The 21693-nt window shown below is 34.0% G+C and overlaps 2 protein-coding genes across 5 annotated transcripts in view; both read right to left on the reverse strand.

Moving 5' to 3' along the window:
- Nucleotides 1-13360, reverse strand: part of LOC118272481 (uncharacterized) — a 56942-nt gene extending 43582 nt beyond the window's left edge. The window contains exons 1-2 of one of the 3 annotated variants that reach the window (XM_050693344.1): nt 13186-13360; nt 1236-1320 (exon numbers count right to left, since the gene is read on the reverse strand). In XM_050693344.1, coding sequence (XP_050549301.1) covers nt 1236-1320 — 85 coding nt within the window. In that variant the 5' untranslated portion in view covers nt 13186-13360. Of the gene's footprint in view, nt 1-1235; nt 1321-10514; nt 10683-13185 lie in introns of those variants that run through there. The other 2 variants (XM_050693343.1, XM_050693347.1) reach the window with 2 other exon arrangements.
- A 567-nt stretch (nt 13361-13927) lies between these two features.
- On the reverse strand, nt 13928-21673 carry LOC126910649 (ethanolamine-phosphate cytidylyltransferase). 2 transcript variants are annotated; one of them, XM_050693354.1, is made up of 8 exons: nt 21468-21673; nt 20900-21150; nt 20079-20145; nt 18932-19009; nt 17766-17922; nt 16862-17050; nt 15804-15962; nt 13928-15708 (listed from the first exon to the last, which is right to left on the reverse strand). In XM_050693354.1, the coding sequence occupies exons 1-8, from the start codon at nt 21518-21520 to the stop codon at nt 15526-15528; spliced, it is 1137 nt and encodes a 378-aa protein (XP_050549311.1). In that variant the 5' UTR covers nt 21521-21673; the 3' UTR covers nt 13928-15525. The 2 variants fall into 2 exon arrangements, with proteins under 2 accessions (XP_050549311.1, XP_050549310.1); XM_050693353.1 differs by having other exon boundaries at nt 17766-17925; nt 21468-21672.
- Between the last annotated feature and the right edge of the window lie 20 nt (nt 21674-21693).

The following is a 21693-nucleotide window of genomic DNA, read 5'->3' on the forward strand; positions in this document are numbered from 1 at the left end:
ATACCACCAAATGCTGTAAACTTTACAGGAGATGAAAGATGCTCTGTTGTCATTGTAGAAGCATCGTTTTATTCGATCGTATCGTATGCTGACATAATTATTTTACGATTGGAAGCGACCACTAAATATTAGAGCCCTGTTACAAACTAAAACAACAAACTCGAGATAACTCCAAATGTTTGTAAAGCAAAAAACAATATAAAAAGACCTTTTGCGACAACGAAAAGAAATAAAAAATGGTACATATCCCTAAAAATTAGACCAGTGTCCTATTAAAGCGGAAATTAGTTCTACTAGGAACTTCAAGTAATAAGTCTAAAGATGAAATCAAATTACTCAAACGCAGCCATCAGAAAGCTGTGTCGCGTATAGATGCAGGAGATATAGTCAATGAGTTACAGGTATGAATTTACCTGCACCAGTTTTATAGGTCAGGCGGCTGAAGTTCGTTAATCTCTGAACTGACATTATTTTAGCCGACGGCGGGCTACCATCGTATCGACAAGCCAAAAGGATCGGTCATTCTGGCGGTGTACCAAGGAACGCGAACACCGGCCTAACTAATGTACATTTCGAGACCCAAGTTGGCATTTTGTCCAGTAACTGACTAAGTCCTAACTGAACAGTAAAAGCTGCAGCAGAAATAAAACTACAAAAATAAATAAATTTGCTCCAAAACATCAGGAATACTAACTACGAATATTAAACAGACAATAACACCAAAAGCTAATAAACATCTACACAATATTACAGGATCGTACTATTTAGGGCAAAAATTCTACCAATAAACGTAAACCACTTCAAGTTCTTAAAGAACTTCGCTAAATAACATAAAAGAAGCAGCTACATACATAAATCGGATTGACCCTGTTAAAATTTTACATACTTGAACTGAACTAGTAAAAAAGATTGACATTTATACGCCATTAATCACTTCATGTCATTTAAGAAAGATGAAACAGCTTTTTGATTTAGTGTAGGCAGTATTTAAGAAACGCACTGCCAATATTTACGTCGAATACTTTTTTGAAATTAGGTCATTCATAATTTGGAAACAATTAGCACAAAAATAAAGCATTTAAGAAACATGACAAATGAAAGTTTTGTATGTTTAATAATGTTGTTAATGTGTCATTGTAATTAGTTTCTGAAGCTTTAAGTAAGTTTTAACAGGGTCCCGTGTAAAAATAAGATAGTAATAAAACAACGTAGCTATAACTTTGGTTAGTGCCAACCTCTCTGTCCTTGGCTGTTAGTTTGATATGATGATGCTGTCAGTCTTCCTCGTCTTTCTCCTCCACTTCGCTCTATCTTCGACATCTGTGTCAAAAATGTGATAAGTCAGCATGATCTACGTAGGTCACTTAACTCGAAATGTCTTAACAAAACAAATAGAAAATAGAGAATTTGGTAAACTTTAATGCCTAAAACTGCACATAATTGCCAAAGATACTTTGAAAGAAATGAACTTGAATGAAATAATGTTTTTCCAATTTTACCACAACGGATTTTTCATTAAAATACCAAGATTTTACGTCGAACATTTGTTGCTATTGCAAGACATCACCAATATGTAATAATTATGCTATTCAATGTTCTCCTTCTCAGGAAATCGTCATCCTTTTTAGGAAATCTTTTTCTTCCTAATGAGGAAATATCTATTCCTCTTTGAACCGATCAAACTTATTGTTTGGCATTACGCATAATATTATTCATATTTTCTTAACTCAGACTGGAGTCACGTATTGGTCTTTCTTTTGGAATAGCAGCTAAAAGGTTATGATTTGACTCATTCAATTCAGTCACATATAATTTTTAACTAAGCTTTTCATAGGATACGAATTAAAATTGCTAAGAAAAATCAAATTGTCAGATGGAGCTCTAACGACCAATTGTGATTATCAAATACATTTGTTAGAAACACATATGGATTGTCCTTAGCCAAGCTTAAAGCGATGTTGCAAATACCATCCCAATTAAACTGATTATTTGCAGTCATATGGCCTGTATTTCCATCGGCGGGAACGCATCGAAAGAGACGTTGCGAAATTCACGTCAACAAGCGCCAAGCGCACCCAGGCGGGACTACCTCAGAGGATGACGCCCCCAGATGACACCGTATAGACAGAAATAAATCTGCAAGCTAAACAAACCTGGCATTTCCGGCGAACACGTGTGCACTGACACAATTAAATTTATTTCCCTAAATTGCATGCCGGTCACAAGTTAACAACACGTACGTACAACCCTGTGACCAGCGCGACCAAATTTCACTTTTGGCGACGGTACGCCATGAATGGGCGCGTTATTACGTAACTTGGCTTGGTCTTCGGTCCTGACTCATTTATACAAAATTAACATATGTGCAGTTGACTGGAGCCCCCGCAGCTGCACTACATAAATCATAAATACACATATTTGTGTTTGCAATTTTTCTGGAAAGTTTTGTCTATCATTTTGTATATTCTTTAAAAATGTAATTTTTGTATATTCTTTAAAACATGTATTCTATTACAGAATTAACAGCATTTATGTAATATGTGAGTTGTGATTAGTGACTAGATTGGCAACAATTCATATAACTATTTCTATATAAATTACTGCTATGCATGAATTATTGCCACAACGGCATGACCGATCTAGATGTTTGCCAAAATGAGGATTATTATTGACGCCATGTCTCGCTGGCATGCCAAAGGATTTTTAAACTGTAGGATTTTTTTCCCCTAATTCTTTAGAAGCATGAGTAAAAATCAGGTAAACAATGTATTGCTCGGCTAATTGAATTATGTTCCGGACGAACGAATCGGCAACAAAACATAAACAATGCATAAAAACTGCTATTTTTATCATCCGCCATGGCTGTATTACAGAGAATTAGTACAGAGAGGAGTTACATAATTTCCTAAAATAAAGTCGGAAGAATTAGAAAATGCACCATCTGTAGAGATAGATGTGGATTAGATTCGTATGCACTGATTCACTGAACGAGCATCTTTTCTCTTGCATTTTAAAACATTGACGTCAAAAACGTTAATTTTGTATCAACCACTTCCAACGCTTACACTACGTCAAGGAATAAATGATGTCCAAACAAATCTTTTCCACAACACCTGAGACGGAATGGATTCTACAGTTTACATAGAGATATTATCAGCAGGAACTTCTTACGTCAGGAATTTGGAATTTAATGGAGATATTACATCAATTTTACTTTTTTTATAGTTATATGTTCAAATGTAGAGCTCAGACGTAAAATAAATATTGTTCTTGAAAGACGTACGATATTATGGAAATGGAAAGTACCAGGCACTTAGTAACGAATCATCATACGTCTACAGATATTTACTATGTATAACGTTTAACTAAACAAATTTGCTGCTAAGAAAATGTTGAACGTGTACGTGACATCGACTAAATAAAATAATCCAAATAGATTCGGTTCCAATGCCGCACCGTCTGAGACACTCTTTATTTTAGAATATATTTGGGAATGCTTAACGTTGGATGCCGCGCAGCACATTAATTTAACAGATATGTCTTATGAAATCCACCGACACGCTCCCGGCCGAAAGCGTGCGTGGCGAGCTGTATTTTTATTGGACGTATATGTGAGAACACTTCATTATAAACTGAATTTTATTACGTCTATTTTATTAACCGATAACATATTTGTTGCACATGCTTAACTTGGAATTAACGAAGAACTTAGATTTCAAACATTAGCAAAGAACCATTCGGACCTATTGCAATAATAAACTGAGGAATTGGGTTATTACACGGGCCAGTAATCTCACAGCACCAATCCGATCTTTCGTGACTCAGCGCTTAGCTGCATCGTTAAATATGATTGCGTTAAGTTCATTATGAGCTTTTTATATTTGTTGAACCGCTGTGCAGTTTCTGTTAAAATTTTCCTTGTATAAACGCCTATACCTTTCAACCAAACATATTAGAGCTATATTTATAAAAATATCAATTCTGTATCTATCTACTGTCAAACAAGCTATAAGTACGTGTTGGATTCTTTTCTGTGAAATAAAAACAAACACTTATCTATATTTAACTGGGCGAGAATGGAAAATCTATCATGTCGAGTTTCAGAATATTATTTTAGATGTTGGCCGAAATATGTCTACACTTGCATGTTGCATAATTAATGGCCGTCGGCTTTAATTCTATAAAGAATTTTACCTCACGTTTATTTTAAGACATTGTTTAAAACTAGTTTTGTTATGGATACAGTTTTAACTATCTGTGACATTTATGACAGTTGACAAAACTAAAGATATTCCAGACTTCCAAACATATTATTGAGTTAACTTATTATAATTTTTGTGTAATGGTACCAAACTAGTCATGACAGGCAAATAGCTAATTGATATAAAGTAAGAAATCGAAAGTGGAATCTACTTGTCACGGGTCCAAGATGCTGTCAGCAGATAACGGTAACATGGTTCATGTGGTCGGCGTACCTAGCTAATCGCTGTCGACGACACCTTCGCGTTAATCATACGGTCATATAGTGCGGCCGATACGACACACGGCTACGAGACTGCATGCACGTTTGTACGTACGGAGCTTCGAAGCTCACGTCGTTATTGGAAATGCATTTGGCAGTAAACCACGGCCGTACACAATCTGTGTATAACGTAGTAAAATATAATGTACCGGTACGTCGATTACCTTCCAGAACAACATAACTACAAATACACCATAACGGAATGGATCTACTACTACAACTATTAACGAGTACAAAAACAAGAATTGACAATTAATTACTGTGTCAGAAGAAGTTGCACCTGTCTTTCATTTTATTATTTTTTGAAAAGAAAAGTATAAAACTAGATAGTACATCGTAAAGTAACATAACGAGGTCAAGGTGGCGATTTAGAACGAGGACGTGCCGGCTAATTACTCAGCCATCGACAATAATACATATGCCATGGAAAATAACAGTGGTGACGGAAGACATCGATTTAGGGCAAATATCTCAAGAGAATATACATCTCTACGTGGGGTAGCGAAGCCATCATGTGCTTGAACCAAACTAAATATTATTGAAACATTTCTTACATCGACATTATAGCCAGGTGATGATACTGTTGTGTCAATAACAATTATTATTTCTAATAAATGGTTCACATTAATTAAAAGCTTTTTAAATAATTTATTACACGTCATACTTGTTACGTTTTAATGTTAATAGATAGTTTGGATTGAACAAGTGGTTTATACATGAATTACACAACTACAGACAGTCAGTGCCAAAATTCTATTTGTGACGACAAACCGAGACGGGTATATTTAACTGCCACCCATAAACTGTCGAATAAGCACTGCCTCTGACAAAACACACAAAACAATCAAACGGGACAAGATTCACAACAACCGAAACCGACAAAGTAAAAGCTAACACTACATTCTATGTACCAATACCAACTGCTGGCTGTAATTCTGTCGATTTAAATTCCTCATACTTACTTCAATACATTTTTGAATTTAAAGCATGTATGCAGTAAGACACAACGCTAACCCATTTTCTGACAGTTTACTCTCACAGCTTGCGTAGGATGATATGCTGCTGATAGATATGTAGGCACAGTTTCTGTACTAGCTTGTTTCAAATAAATATATAGCAAGCACTACAAAAATACACGTTCAGTGCAACATTGTTATCACGTTTGTAACACTTACGAGCAATCAAGGTGGATACAACGAGTATCGAAGTATCGAGCATACGTCGGTGCTCAAACTAATCCGATACTCAGTTTCCAGTGTTACGGTGTTATTGTGCGGGGAATACAATCGCAGTAAAGCACTGCAACAACAACTGCCACATAATGCAATTTAAGCAGCTTGAGTCAGAGATAATGCCGCTTAAAGCATACATTGTGTACGAGCTACTGTTCTCGGAATAATTATGAGTTTGTTTGCGACTCCTCAAACCAAACATTCCGTTCCTATGTGCGGTACGCACGACCTATAACACTACAGCCGCGACGCCGACGCTTGTTGCATAAATAGACTCATTTCTTGGATGGAAATTCACTTTTATTTTAAGGCCATCATCGAAGTCGATGAAAACGTAGTCAACTAGTCACTGTACTATTTTTCGTGAAAAACAACGAAGCATGACGCCATGAAAGCAAACTATAAAAAAATACGATTAGTCCGCCGTGACGGTATAACACAGTTATTTTCAACAGACAAAAGGCGAATAAGCCAAGAATACGTAATGAACCTAATAAAATACGCAAGTGAAGAATTTGGTAGCGTTTTCCTGATCCGTAAAGGCAAGTTATAATTATAATTGACAGAAGTCTGATAAATTAATACTTTCTTAGCCTAGTTTAAAGTGGTATTAAAAAGTACCTAACAATGGAATTAACATCGTGGAAAATATTAATGGTTTAATATAATTTCCTTAGGGAGCAATTTGCCTGGCATTTGCCAAATTGAAATATACAAATTGTATTGGACCAAAAAGCTCATTACCTTGATAATCGTGAATTAGATGAACTTGAAAACAAATTAATTATAACAAACTTTAAAGACATCGTCTAAAGGGGTAGCCCTCACTGGCAGAGTTGTATTTTTTTAATTCTTAAAATCGAAAGGAATTCGTGTATTTTTAGCTTTATAAAGAATCATAAAAATATTATCCGATTAAAATATACCATCTCTTCTAAGAGGCGGCATAAAATTGCATCCAGTAACAATTCGGTGGCCCGCTGTCAAGGTGAAGAAAATCAATAAATCATTTTCATTAGTAATAATCAAACCTACATTACTTCCTACGGCAGGTACTGTCACATTGTATTATTGTAATATTGTAGGAGTTCACCTATTAATAAAACAGTCATTCCAGTGGGTGTCGCACGAGACTGAGTGACTATTATAAGAAGAATGACAAATCCAAAAGTACTAGGGTTAGTAATAAAATCAGAAAGTTGGCGACGTCGAGCGAAAAGTTGCTGGCAATATGTCTAGTTGAATTTATAATGGAAGTTCACTAAACGCAAATTACTTTGTCCGGTGCATGCATTTAATAAGGTAAATAAATACCATGATGATATAACGCGAATACTTGTTCACATATTTGCGCTGGCATGTGTTGGGCGGGCGCCGCCGTACGTGGGAGCTGGGCGCGTAACCGCCCTACTATGCGAAAACAATTACATTGCGACGCGACGCGATCCGACCCCGTGGTTATATGGACCGATTACTGATATTTAGCAACCAATGCCCATTCCAATTCTTATTTTAAAATGCACACATTGGCAATGTTCTAAAAATATAGTATGCAAATTATATAAAAAAAAAAAACAGTAGATGAAAATGTATTTGAATTTTTCAATAACATTTAGAACTAGTTTAAAATTATCTGCAAAGCATCGAATAACACTTATCACAACTGCAAGAGATGACAGCTGTCACTATTGTGACTTCGAAATGCTATTACGTGTCTGCAAGTGCACGAGAAAATCTAAACATATCTGCCCTTATTTTGTATTTTTAAAATAATATATCATACTGCCAAGGATGACGCAAAATTAAATTCTCAAATGGATGATCATATGTTGACGAAATGTAACTATTTTTGTGAGCCTTCTTATGTGAACGTTTACAGACTACAGGTTTGCCGGAGAAATAAACAAAATGAATGTATCTCGGACGCATTTTAAGAAACTTCTTAGAATACAATTTGTATACTTAATACTAAGCTAAGTTGTGTGAATCATATTGAAGATGTTCAGTGGAAACTTGAAATGTTTCCTTTATAAGTCGACTAAGTTACAGAAAAAATAATAATCAGATGTTGATGGATTGGTGCAAAATCTGGAACAGCGCAGCACTAAAGACCAGACTAAAGTCTATACTAACATGAAGTTTATTCTTTAAATGTTCCATGACAAACTAACCAGATGTCTAGTCCCAATTAGTAAAACATACAAAGCTTCGTTTGGCATGAGTAAAGCAGTGGTATGTAGTTGTTACTACCTGGTTGCCAACATGTCAACCTGTCTGTGTATTACAGTATACAAATTTGCACAACTGTTATACTTATCCATTGCAGGATAACAAAGAAAATAGAGTAAAGGAACAAGAAAAAATGTAACAAACGTGGTACAAACTTGATAAACACTTTAGGTTTTGTGATAAAACCTCGGCAATATATTGTATTTATAACAATTTTATTCATTGCGCAACGCAAGTAATTATTCACCTGTTCCGTAATTACAACATTAACTACTTGCCTCTTCGGTTCCTATGAATAGGAATAATAAATTATGATAATTATTGGATGCACCTTCCTCATGTCATTATGTAATTTAGTAATTACAGTTATGAAAATAATAGCGACAGCGGTAAGAACCTAATTACCCGTCTCATAAAAATAAACAAATTAATAAAGCGAGACAAGACGGTATCCCGAGCCAGTTTGATCGTAAAGCTGCGAGAGAAAAGTGACAGCTTGGCAATGACTACTAGCCTCATAGTACTACGTGAACAACTATATGAATGATTCTACTCTTCTGATAACCGTGGAAAACAAACAAACACACGCGCACGCAACAAGCACACGCATTTGTATCGTCTGAGTTTATAAGATACCAGAATCATAGCAGTATCCAACTAATCGAAGCTAAAAGCCGACTAGGCCAATATGAATGAATAAAGCTTGCCATGAACTACCAAATTACACTCACACAGAAACTTACAGCAATGCATAAATAACTAACGGAATCGCATCTAAGTCTTGAACATTGCATTAAGAATCTGTTTCAGCGGCAAATAACTGTACTAAATTCATGTTTATAAAGATAATTCGGCCAAAATCTGCAACTATATATTTTGGCGAGATTCATAATGATGACCGATGATTTCATTTGGTCGGTTTCGGTCTGCGGTTGCGGTCTCGACAGGCAATACTAATTAATCGACGTGCAAGTCTCGCCAGACCCCGTTGCCGAGTGACGCAGCACCTGTCACAACACCGGTTTGGTCACAAAACACCCTCGCAATTTCGGTACTAATCAAAATTGAACTTTATGAAGGATCTCCTTTATGTGTTGTCCTTTGTACTTGATCACACTTGTTCTTTTAATTTATAAGCGTGGTGTTTCTGTTTGATAAAAGCTAAACCCAATTAAAACAGGTTCGGAATATAATATTTGTTGTATAAGGAAAAACAAAGAGGAATGAATCACTTTCTGCAAGGGTCATCGACATTATTAAATGCAGGGTTGAACGTCGTATTAAAATGTGCGAACAACCAGTGACGACGTTGCGTCTGAGAATTGTGCGCCCTACAACAAAATAGGTACACATGGTGCGAGTAAATCGCAACATGTGAAGGTAAGTCAGAATACGCATTTGTTTACGAGGTTTCTGTTACATAAGCTGGGGAATGTGGCCCACTCGTAGTGGAGTCTGAACACCTATTTATACGCTCTTTCCATTCCCGACTGTTGCGTGACACATATTACTTACTCCAGTGACTAAGGGCGGGCTAAAGATAATTTTCCTGCAGCTCCACCATTAACCGATTTGCATCCTTGTTTCATAACTTCTTCAAACACATGTTATAATGTAATGTGCATCAATGTAAACAATGCGATGATTAATAAATTAAGAATCTTCACTGAGATTTCAAGACATCGAGATATCAGATGAATCGATTATATCAAATGATCAAAAACATTTAATATTGATATTTATTAATGAATAAATTTTGTCGTTATACCTATGCTGTATTTTTCTCTTTCAGTGCATGATTCACATAAAAATAATTCAGAAGGCCGATATATCGGCTTTATCGCAACTACCCGACGGCAAATGATAATTTTCCAATTATCATTTCATTAAATGTTACGTTTGTTTTATATTTGCAGTTCACGTAAAAATACTAATAAATAGAAAGCCATAGTAGTTTAATTATCTAATAGTTAATTTGGTCTAGTTTGTATCATTGTGAACAGTTGATTTTGTAAAAACAACTAGTAATCACCTATTTTATTTAAATATTAACAAATAGTAGCAGTTATCTACGAATTGTTTAATTGAAAAATATTATTCCAAATAAAATATTGTATTAACGCTACTAACGTCTTTACACTATACCAATAACTCCAAAAGTCTTCAAGTAAGTAAGTAGGTTACTGATTAACATGGTATTGTATACGCATTACATAGGTATTTATCAATGACAGACATCACAACACTTGTTTTATTTATATTGTTTTAATACTTAAATATTTAAATGGATCAAATACAATCCAGCAGAAAAGCACCTTGCGACCATGAGGTAATCGTGGAAGTAATTGCAAAGACAAAAATATTATCAGTCAGTAGTAATCAAAGGTAATTCGTTGATTGTTTCGAAGTGAAGATAACGTGTTATTAGTTAACGAGTGGGTTAAGACACCGAGTGTTAGATAAGTTTGGTTTAATGTTTTGGTGAGAGTCCTGCGCGCTGCGCTGCAAAGCAATTGATGTTGTGATCGTACCGTCGCAGTGCCTGCAGCGCTTGGGCTCCGGGGGTGCGAGCTCGTCGCCGAGTTCGCGGTGTCGTACCGGCATGGCGGCGCATCCCGCGCCGGCGCCGCCACCACCCGTGTGTCAATACGAGGCTCGCGCGCTCCACCTCGACCGCTCTCTAGATGCGGCGGCGTCGCAGCTGCCACTGAGCCCGACCAGAGCCGCCCGCCCCGGGCGGTAGGCGGCGCCCATTCCCAAGTTATTTTGGGCGGCTGTGACTCATGGCTCGAACTGCCCGAGGCGAGGGCGCCTGCGCATCTGAGGCTGTGCCGCGAAACCCGCTTAAGCCTACATTCACTTGCAGTGTCCTGCTGCATTTATTTTACACCTACTAATTCAACATGATTCATTTATTTTATTATTATCACTCAGATAAATTAATCTATTATTTTTCCTCAATCTTATTTATTGTTGTACTATGTAGAGACTAGAGACATGGTTATAGAATTTTAAAATTGTTTGTAATTTTCTATATTATTTTTATCAGTTATTTGTTAAAAACTTTTGACAGCTGATTTAATCTTTAAAACTAATAATATTGATATGGATTGTAGATTACAATACCTGTTAAAACAACTAGACAATCCCTACTAATGCTGAATGTTATATAACTTGAATTATGTGAAAATGTATTAATGTATTTTTCTTTTCCAATGCAACAGTGATTTTTATGTCATGGTTATTATGACTTAAGATGTTGCAATGTAAAGATAATACACTTCATTTTTTGTCTTTGACCGTGCCGTTACTTACTGTAAATATGTATTACAAGTTTCATTGATATTTTAAAATTTCATTCAACACCGGAGATTAGCTGAATGCACTGCTAGTGACTATAGGTAATTTAACTTAATCTTTGATTTCCAATGTATTAATGATTAAAATCATGATAATAATAAACATTAATGATTTATTTATTTTATACAAATATGAAGAGACTTGAGTGTTATCACTAGTCTTATGTTCAAGAAAGCTTGCATACAATACAACTGAAGCCAGGATGCCTAGGGCGACTGAAAATTTTAACCCTACTTTGCACAACCATTTTCAAGTTTCTACTGATTTAAATATAAAATTAGGGTGAGTGGGTCATCTTAGGGGGCGAATTTTGTGTGAGGACTCTTTTACACAAAATAATATGAATTAATCCAGCAGGTATTTAGTACAAAGATAAAATATATTAAGATAATTTGATAAGACAGAAATTATAATTTGGTTGGAATAAAACAGGTCACCCCAGGAACATGAGTAAAGCCACAGGCAGAACTTGCAAGTCACAATCACAAGTTCTATGTATACTGACTAAGAATTTATTAAGTCAATACAAGAGATTAGCAATATTGACAGAATTACACATGAGTGCAAAGTACACAATATTGTGATTTCCAACTAAAACCTAGATTATCAAAAACCAAATTAGATACAATGTAAGGAAAAAATTGATATAAGATTTATAACTTTTCAAATAAGAAAAATCTTCAAAATGTAATAAGAATCATGGTCAGCTGTTTGTTGTACAAGATTTTAAGTAGAAAAATTTGACACAAATACCGTAATGAATGAATTCTAGCTTTTACATATCTTGTAGCACAGCACAATTTTATTGTGTTAATTCAGTATTTTACCTTTTAATTACCATTTGACTAGGAAATTTAAAATAAAATTTGTCTATCAATTTTTGTTATAGATTTTTATGGAAGGACTTTTATCATAAAGAGACTCATTCGGGTAGATATTATATGGGTAACAAATAAATATCAATTGAACCTCATATCCTCGCAATAAATATTTGGATTTATTTTACCAAATTGATATCCAAATCCAAATATTGACATAATAACAGGATATTAACTTTATTTTAATCATGATGAAACTAAGTACCTACTATTATACATGTTTAGGGTAAAATGATAAATGTGTTATTCACATGACTAATTTCAAACCTTGTTTTAGGAAAAGTATTTTTGCTGCAAGCAATATAAAACTATAACCTAGAGAAAAGTGTGAGAGGTAATCAAAATGCATGATGATAATATAATATTTTGCTTTTAAATAGCCACAACAAGTCATGTTAAGTTAAAAACTGACTTAATTAGTTCTGTGGAATACTTTTACATTTTGTTCTTGACCTTGATAGGACCACTCAGTAAGTAATGTTCTGGGTCAAAGTAGTTTGTAAATATTAAACTGGTAACTGACAACATCACAAAGTAAACAAGAGCTTAGACTTTAAATCTAATTAGATTTATCTAACATCGACACAATGCCGGCGTTATGAAATTCATGTAAACTAAATAAAAAATAGGTTCAACAGGTTGGAATTTCATACAATACGTGTTTAACTTGTGACACAGTCCTTTATTTCTACGATCAGGTGATGGAACCGCAAGTTAATAATAACTTACAAATGCGTAGTGTCTGGTTACCGAACAAAAATCTATAACAATCAGACTGTTTGCAATGTGATATCACGACTATCCTTGGACGGATGTCACATTTTCTAATCAACAAATGGAATGTTTACTATGAACACTACTAATAAAAAGACCATAATACAACGTGACATCGCAATAATAACTAGAAATAGACTAAAACGAAACAGATTGAATACAACTGTGGGCGGCTACGCAGAAAACTTACCTTGTGATGAGAATATTTATGTCTTCAACAAAATCCAGTATTCAATAAGTGGTAGTTGAAATATTCAGTCCAAAATCACTTTATTTCCGTTACACCACGTCACTATGATTTATTATTTCACAAACAGAAACATTATTGCTGCTCGTTCCTGCCATTTTGAATTTTTGGATAATGTTGCCAGTGTCTTCCTCAACTTTTTTTTATTTAGATATCTGTTTTTTTGCACGTTGACAGTAAGAACTTAGAACCGAGTCTTTTGCTCGCTAAAAGTTCAATTCAGATTAGTGGAAAGCCGAAGTGCACCTATACATGCTTCTGTGTTGCAAATGTACAGGGATGATGCTGAACTTAACTCTTATTGTCATGAGATCAATTTACATGCATAATTCTCTAGGTTAATGTAATATCAAATGTGTATTGGTTTGATTGAATACGTTAATCTCAGAAACTATTATTTTATAATTAAACTTATTTTCGTATCAAATCGTAGTCATCGAAATATGACAAAGGCTGTGGTGTATTACAATATCACGCCACACCCAATGGGAGTGGAGTAGCCATGAACTGAAAATAAATTTTGCGTCGGCATTTTGATGTAGGTATTTCGTAGTACTTCGAGCAGACGTATTACCTGATGGTAAGCAATCGCCGCCCCATGGACACTTGAAACACCATCTATAGGTATTTGTAAGTATTTATTGTGATTAGGACGAAGGCAGGATGGAATAGAAAACTTCATATATTATCTTGATACAACTTTATTTGAAATAGAACATTATTTTTATTTTCGTAAACATTTATCGATATCTGTAGATTGTAGAATTAGTCTACAAAAATATTGCGCAATTCCAACTACTTATTTTTTCTTGATAAAACACCAGAGAGCTGATATAAACTCTATTTAACGATGTAAATTATATTTAGTAACATAAATAAAACATATCAACAAACAATTTGTACATAACGTCAAATTATAATTAATCTTACTTATTAACATTATGTAAAGAAGGAAAAGCCTACATAACGAAATATTTTAAGGAAAATATAAATAATCACAATAAAATTAAATATTCCTGAATAGATTTAAATAATTAAGTAATGAGTTTTGAAATATTTTTTGACATAATAATTTTAAAATGCAATTCTGTTACACATCTAATATTTATACACACATAACAAGACAAAAAGAATAGAAAAGTTACATGTTCGTGTAAACATTGCTCGTTAATTAAATGTATATAAATGTAGTTACAACTGAAACAAAAAATATCTTCGCCAGCAAGCATTAATAAAAATATTTTTTCTAGTCTTTTTGCCAAGATGTGTATTTTAAATTTTAGTGCAACAGAAATTATTACCATGTCATTTCTAATTCATTGAAGTTTATATTAATAAAATATGTGCTACAGACACGAGACGAATGATTCATAACATTTTATTATACCTTAATTTTGTTACTCAACAGGATATACTGATAGTCTTTATGATCGTATGACTCGATTTCAATATGCAATGTATTAAAATAAAAAATGTTAAAATAATATACAGGATGAGTAGGAAAAGGACATTTGGTCCAAATCGGAATAAGTTCATAAATATTACTGGTATTATCTACAACAATATCAAAGAATGCGCATTAATACTGAGCGATTCTACTTCGAGAAAATTGAGAATCGAATCCCAGCAACAACAAACATTTGTTTGAACCAACCTTAGAAGTGTCACCACACTGCTTTTTACTACTTAGTCTTAAATCTCACTTAAACCTCAACCTGTACGTGTATGAAATTAATGTATGTAATAATAGGCGGGCAACTGGAATTCCATTAAAATTATCTGCATCATACATTAAAAATATTTACATAGTAAATGTGCCTCAAAATAAAAATAAATATTATTTAAAAAATGTATGAGGCACACCATTTTCTTTTGTGAATGGAAATATACATGAGACATAAAACAGAATAACCTGATCCACTATTGAAATAATTTGCTAACAGTTTCAATTATTTCATAAATATGATCTAGTTAGATTTATAAATAAATGCCATTCGATTCAGACACTCAGCAGACTGCAATCTTACAGTTAGCCGATAGTTAAATTAGATTTTTAATTAAAATGCCATAATTGCGGAAAGATACAATTCGACTAACTCTTAACTAAAAGTTACATCTGCAGAGAGTGTAAACGACTAAACTATGTCATTTATACAGACCTAGAAACAGAGAAGGTATTTACTCTACCAATAGTGAACCGGTTTACATTAGAATTCTACATCTAAATAGCTCAAACTAACACAATATTTGGTAATAGATTATAGTAATTCACAACATGTATCTTTAGCTTGCGTTTACGGCTTCACAGTTACCGTTTTGTTTGACGTGTGCCTCTTTTTTCAGTGTTTTCGTTATTGCCAATTCTTTTTGTTCTTTACGTGTGTTCCGTAATTCAAATTCAAGTCGATGACGTATTATTCTTTGAACGATATCATCTGTTGTCATGGTGTTGCCAGAATTTAATATCTGAAAAAAAAGATAAGTAAATGAGATCTATGATTTCGCAAAATATTTTTTATATTTAATAATCCTGATTGTGTTGTTTCCAACTCATTAATTACCTTGAAGCAGCCGCGTTGTTTGGGTACTTTGTAAGGGTCAGATCCATCTGCATCTGTGGCTATTGTAGTGAGACCATGGCAGACCACCTTCACGCGGAAGTGATCCATCAGCTCGGCTGTCACGCTGTACGGCGCACCGATTACTACCTCATGAACATACTGAAAGAAGAGAAACAATTTTATCAGAACCTTTCCATCATAAATATAAGATACGTAACGTCACGTCTTTTCATCCCTGAAGGGGTATGCTAATAGTTGCCCCAGATGTTGTTATACTTCGTGTTACGAAATGGAATGGAAATAAGAAAACACCTACCTAATAGCAATCTTATTGTGTGTAACTAAAATCAAATGGGTACAAAAAATACATTTTGATTGAACCATGTGCTCCTACAAGTAAAATGGCCATAAAGAAAACATTTTAAATGCATTGTAAACTGTGTTGTTTCTTATCGAAAGTACCGCAGTTATCACGGCCTACATAATAATATTGTTTCGGTCAAGGCAATAAATTGGCATTGGCAATTTATTTGTACTATATAAAGATTTTATTGTTAATCTAAGATTTAATGAAGCGTGATTGGCTGTTATACTTTGCCAACATTTTTTATGATTTACACATAGTAAGGGCCTGTTTCACAATGTATTTGTATGAACTATCTGGCGTATAAATAAATCAGGTACTAATATGAAATTGGTTAAAGACACTAAGGATATTTGCACCTTATAAAGAACTAACTGATAAATAGGACTAGGTACCAGATTCATACAAATTATGTTCCAATAATGTTTTAATTTTATCATCAGTCTGTTCTCGTCCACTGCTGGGCATTGTCCTTTCCAATGGGACGTTACTGGGCTCGATTTTCAGTTCTACGCAACCAACCACTACTCACCTTGCGGATATCATCACTTCACCTAGCTGGAGGCCGCCCTACATGCTACACTACGCTTGCCTATTTTAAAATTTGTTTCTTAGTTTTAAACTTGGTAAAAAACCAGAGGGTATCAAGGGTACCGAGAGCCTTTAAAACCAGCCATAAAAGAAAATTATCTACCTTACAAGCCAGTACTGAGAGGACCCGTTCGTGTAGGTTCATGATAGGGTAGTTGGACCCTTTGTAGCGGTTCACTTCAAGGTCGGTGTGTAGGCCCACGATAAGGAAGTCTCCTTGAGCATGTGCAGCCTCCAAGAAGTCCAAGTGGCCAACGTGGAAGAGATCAAAGGCACCAGCTACATATACTACCTGAAATAGAAAAATACACATGTTGTTATCAAGAGAAGTAAACACAATTTTTTTTTGTCTTTTCGCTTAAAAATTAAAGAACTATAGTACTTGCTACTTTAACACTCGCTTTCGTTGATTAGTTATATTATGAAATACTTTAGACTAGTAGACTAACGAGGTAAGTATAAGTTATTGTCATAAATAAAATAATTCATATTTTATATTCAGATTATAAATACTGTTAGAGTAATACTGAAATAGGTGTATTATGTATTGAGCAGTTAATAGTATCTGTTTGTTATCAATATTACGTATTTGATAAATATCATCAGTATGGGCTTGTCTGTAATTATCTCTAACGCATAAGAGAGCAACATTGTGTTTTAGATCGTATTCACGTCGCATTTTACCGGGGAAAATCATCCAATGACTTCTCTTGCCTTGGGCGAGGCGTGTGGGAATGTCAGACTATTACTGGATAAAAACTACCCCTTTCCCATTCCTCCGATTAGCCCCGGTAACTCGCTAGGCAGTCCACAGAGACACCTTGCTGATCTCTCGTTGGTCGACCAACGAAAAGTATTTATCATTAATTAACTTATTAGCTTTAATTTTAACTAATTACAAGAACAAGCTCCGTTATTAGATAGCCTATCCGGGTTGACGCTGACGTAACAAGAACGTATTGCTATCAATTTAGAGGAGTCAATGTCAATAGGGTTCAATGTCCTACCTTATCAGTGGGTTTGGGTGAGAGACCACTGCTGAACTGTATAATTTTCTGTGTAGTGGGCAGGAACTGTGAGCAGCCGGTGTACGGCGACCGAGCCGTGGAGTCAGTGCCGAGGTTCGAGGAGTGCTCCAATGCCACCGAGTACTCTTTGTCACCTCTCCTGGAAATCAATACGCCTTAAGTGTAACCTAGAATAGGATGAATTGATAATGCTTTGGAGGCTAAAGGTTTCACAGGTCAGGGTTGTTATGGTAGCTAAAGAAGTATAATATCGTACTACGTGGCTAACGTGGCGCTCTGTAGTTTCAGCCTACGTTAATGAATGGGACACATGCGTGAGTTTATTTCTAGGGCCTTAGACATTAACAGAAACTATGATCCATAATGCAGGTAAATTACAAAAGTAAATGATAGATCCTGTTTGATTTATTTTACGCGACGAGGGAGATAAACGGTGAATATTACATTCCACGATACTGATCATTATTGAGCAAAAAATCCGAAGAAAACCCAAAAATCAAATGTACTTAATAGTTAACTTAAAAATACCCAAGTGTATATTTAGGTATATTGTTATGCATTACAGAGTAGACGTTATGAATTTAAAATTTTCCAATCATACATTTATTTTAATGAATGTTTGGAACGACATCGGGTAAAACTCGGAGACTATTTAATTCTCGGAGTTTTCGCATTCTCACGTTTCAAGAAGTTAAAGGTCACTGCTTACGTTAAACTCAATTAAAACAGCACACACTTTACGCAACGCTAATTTCTGTTTGTATTTTACAATATTAATACTGATGCTAATTACTGCACGTAATTTGTGTCAAAATATAAAAGATTTTTTAATTTAATAATTGTATTGCGAATTTTTAACACCTATTAAAATAATTACTTATACAATATAAAAATTGTACCAGCGATTCTTGTTTTAAATACTGTAGTAATATAACAAAGTGGAAAAATATAAAGTATTTGTTTGTATTAAATAAGCTCCTAAACTTTGGACAGTTTAAAAAAACTTAACTGTCGGGACTAATAATCCAGATGTTTTACAGTATAAGGATATGAGAGAATCTTTTTAATTCTACGAAGTCACAGGCGCAATGTTTATGATCATATGAATAGGATAGTTTTCGGCATATGAAAAGAAAATGCTTTACTTGAAATGTTCTCTGGTTAGAAGAAGCATGCGTCCTACAAGATCTGTGGTCGAAACACCGGCCGTCCTCTGCACTTCTCTGTAAATCAAAAAAGTCACATAAAATTTAGAAATTCCAACAAAAAAGTACAAATAAAACGATATAGAAAGTGTTTAAAACGAAGTCAGTCTTTAATAAGTGAGTTATTCTTCAAAAGGTAGTTATATCTAAAGAAAGAATGGTGTCCCAATTTTGCAATTTCATATCACTTTTCCAGTTTCCAACTTACATCGTTTCTACCTTACGTTCTAATTTTATTTACACACCTGATATTTGATTCCTATTCTAACAAGATAGTTACAGATACTGATGTTACATACCACCAAAACATCATTAAATAATATTTTCAGCGATAAAAAACTATTTTCTGAAGCATTTATAACTTACGATTTCACGCAATTTTTAATTATGAAGCCTGAACACAGATTGATAAGGAAAATGGTGTAATTATTAAATAGGTAGGTGTAATTACTAGTCTACTTGTGTCATAGAAATATGAACTTATATGTATGTATTGTATAAGGTCCATTAACAAATCAGTGAAGCCATAATTAATAAAAGTTTCTTAATTCATACACATCATATACTCACTTCTACAAAACACATAAACCAACATTTTTGTATGGCTTATTCACATACATGAACTATTTGAGAACGGCTCTACTAGTTTCAAGTCACATGGGGATGTTCATGAGTTTCTTATATTACAATAATAGAACAAGACAAATATTATACCTATTTCTATTAATTTAGTATTTGCGACGGCATAATACGATAATACATAAAATTAAGGCTTGTAAAATACACATAAATATTGTTTTAATATACTGCGACTTTATCACATTCAGTAGTTACATGATTTATTGCAAATTTACTGCATATTAAAGTGTGTTAAGTAAATTGAGAATGGAAATTGAGAAACATCTAAAAAGGTTTACTACTACACAGCATCACACCTTTAAATCTGCTGGTGTTAGGCAGAGGTGAACATTTTTAATGGAACACTATTCACAAGTTACATTTTATGTCTTATGTAGTGGATGGTGAGCCTATTCACAATTCTAGGCTCCATATTATTATAAAGAAGTTATTAAGAAAAAATTATTACCTGTAGCGACCAGCTTTTTTCACCAAATGATATGTATCAATTCCATCAGCAGTTACTGTAATATCATCTGAAAATACAAAGATATTCATTAGCAAAACTTATCAAGTTTTAACTGTAGTTACTTCATAATAAGTAAACAGTATGTGCCTGAAGAATATTCTACACAATGCAAAAGGGTCTTTTGCTTTGTGTATATCCCATAATTATGACAACATAATGTCATACATCAGGAAAATATTTAAAATAAGCTTAAAAGATAAGCAATTTCAAATTACAATATATTTTTGTAAATCCTGTACAAGTAACTAGTCATTTTCAATAGTCATGCAAACAGGCAATTTAATATTACACAAATATTACCACTATCTTCAGTACTTAGATTTTTTGTTTCTAAAAATTATTCATGGCATAGCTAATTAGTTATTCGCATAATATTAAAATATTAATATTTAATTTAAATAAATCAGTTACAAAGATATAAGTATTAAACTTATTTCCTATTTACAAAAACTAAAATTATTGTGCTAGTTCACAACAGGTTTATAAAACTTGTGACACATAATTAAATATTTCATACTATTTAAATAAAATGTATAATAAATTATAGTAATTATAATGTTTTTATGTTCATCTGCAGCTGGAAAATTTTGTTACTTAACAATTTTTTATTAGTATACTGAAAGATATACTTTAAGTATTTTTTCACTCAATTACATCTGAATTTTAGACTCATATTTGTTTCCATTTTTCATACAAAAATAAAGAATAGGTAATAAATTACTACAAAACCATATTGTTAGTAAAACTGTACAATAAATTACCTCCATGCACACAAAAATCACACTGGTACTTGTCCAGAGTCTCAAGTGTGGTGACATAGGGTGCACCTTCCACCACCTGGTCAACCCACTTGATGGCACGCACCATTTTGTACCGTTCTTCTTGTGTAAATACTGGAGGACCCTTGTGCTTCGAGATCTCTTCATCTGTGTGAACTCCCACGATCAGCACATCACCCAATGCTTTAGCTTGTCTCAGCGAATTTGCGTGACCAAAATGTACCATATCATAACTGGAAACCAATTAGAAATCATTACCGCCGTGTTGAGAGTTCCCAAGGAGAAATTAAGAGAAAATCATCACTGTATTTAATGCGATTGTTTAGCACTAAATCGTACGCGCCGGATGTTTTATAATTATCCTACCAATACGTAAGTCATTCAGCTTACACACGTTAATTTACGGAATTACATTGAGAACATTGTAGTCGAGAAATTGTATTGCAACAAAACATTAACAACAGAACAGCATGAGTACAATGTTTCCAATTATTACCAAGTAGAAGCATGTAGACATGAAGTAAAAATAAAAACTCGATAAATTACTCACCACCCATCGCACCACACACGAATTTGTTTTTTATTCTCGTTGTTTTCACTCATTTTTAAACAGTTTGATTTTATTTAGATCACAAACGGATTGAAAGATTTCAGACAAATAATATTTTTTGATAATTGAATTAAAACGACACGGCTCGCCTAGCCCACAGCACTCCGCCCTTCGTCGGATTCACGAAACAACTGAGTATCTACTGATAAAAATGCTGCTGGCTGCT

Source organism: Spodoptera frugiperda, chromosome 4 (genome assembly GCF_023101765.2).
Source record: "Spodoptera frugiperda isolate SF20-4 chromosome 4, AGI-APGP_CSIRO_Sfru_2.0, whole genome shotgun sequence".
Lineage (NCBI taxonomy): Eukaryota > Metazoa > Arthropoda > Insecta > Lepidoptera > Noctuidae > Spodoptera > Spodoptera frugiperda.

Excerpts from the sequence above, each read along its gene's own strand:
- LOC126910649 (XM_050693353.1), bottom strand. The coding sequence starts at position 21,520 with ATGAGTGAAAACAACGAGAATAAAAAACAAATTCGTGTGTGGTGCGAT. Across the intron at positions 20,146-20,899 it reads TGATTTTTGTGTGCATGGAG|ATGATATTACAGTAACTGCT; the intron begins GTAATTTATTGT and ends TTGTATTTTCAG. Across the intron at positions 19,010-20,078 it reads AAAAAAGCTGGTCGCTACAG|AGAAGTGCAGAGGACGGCCG; the intron begins GTAATAATTTTT and ends TTTGATTTACAG.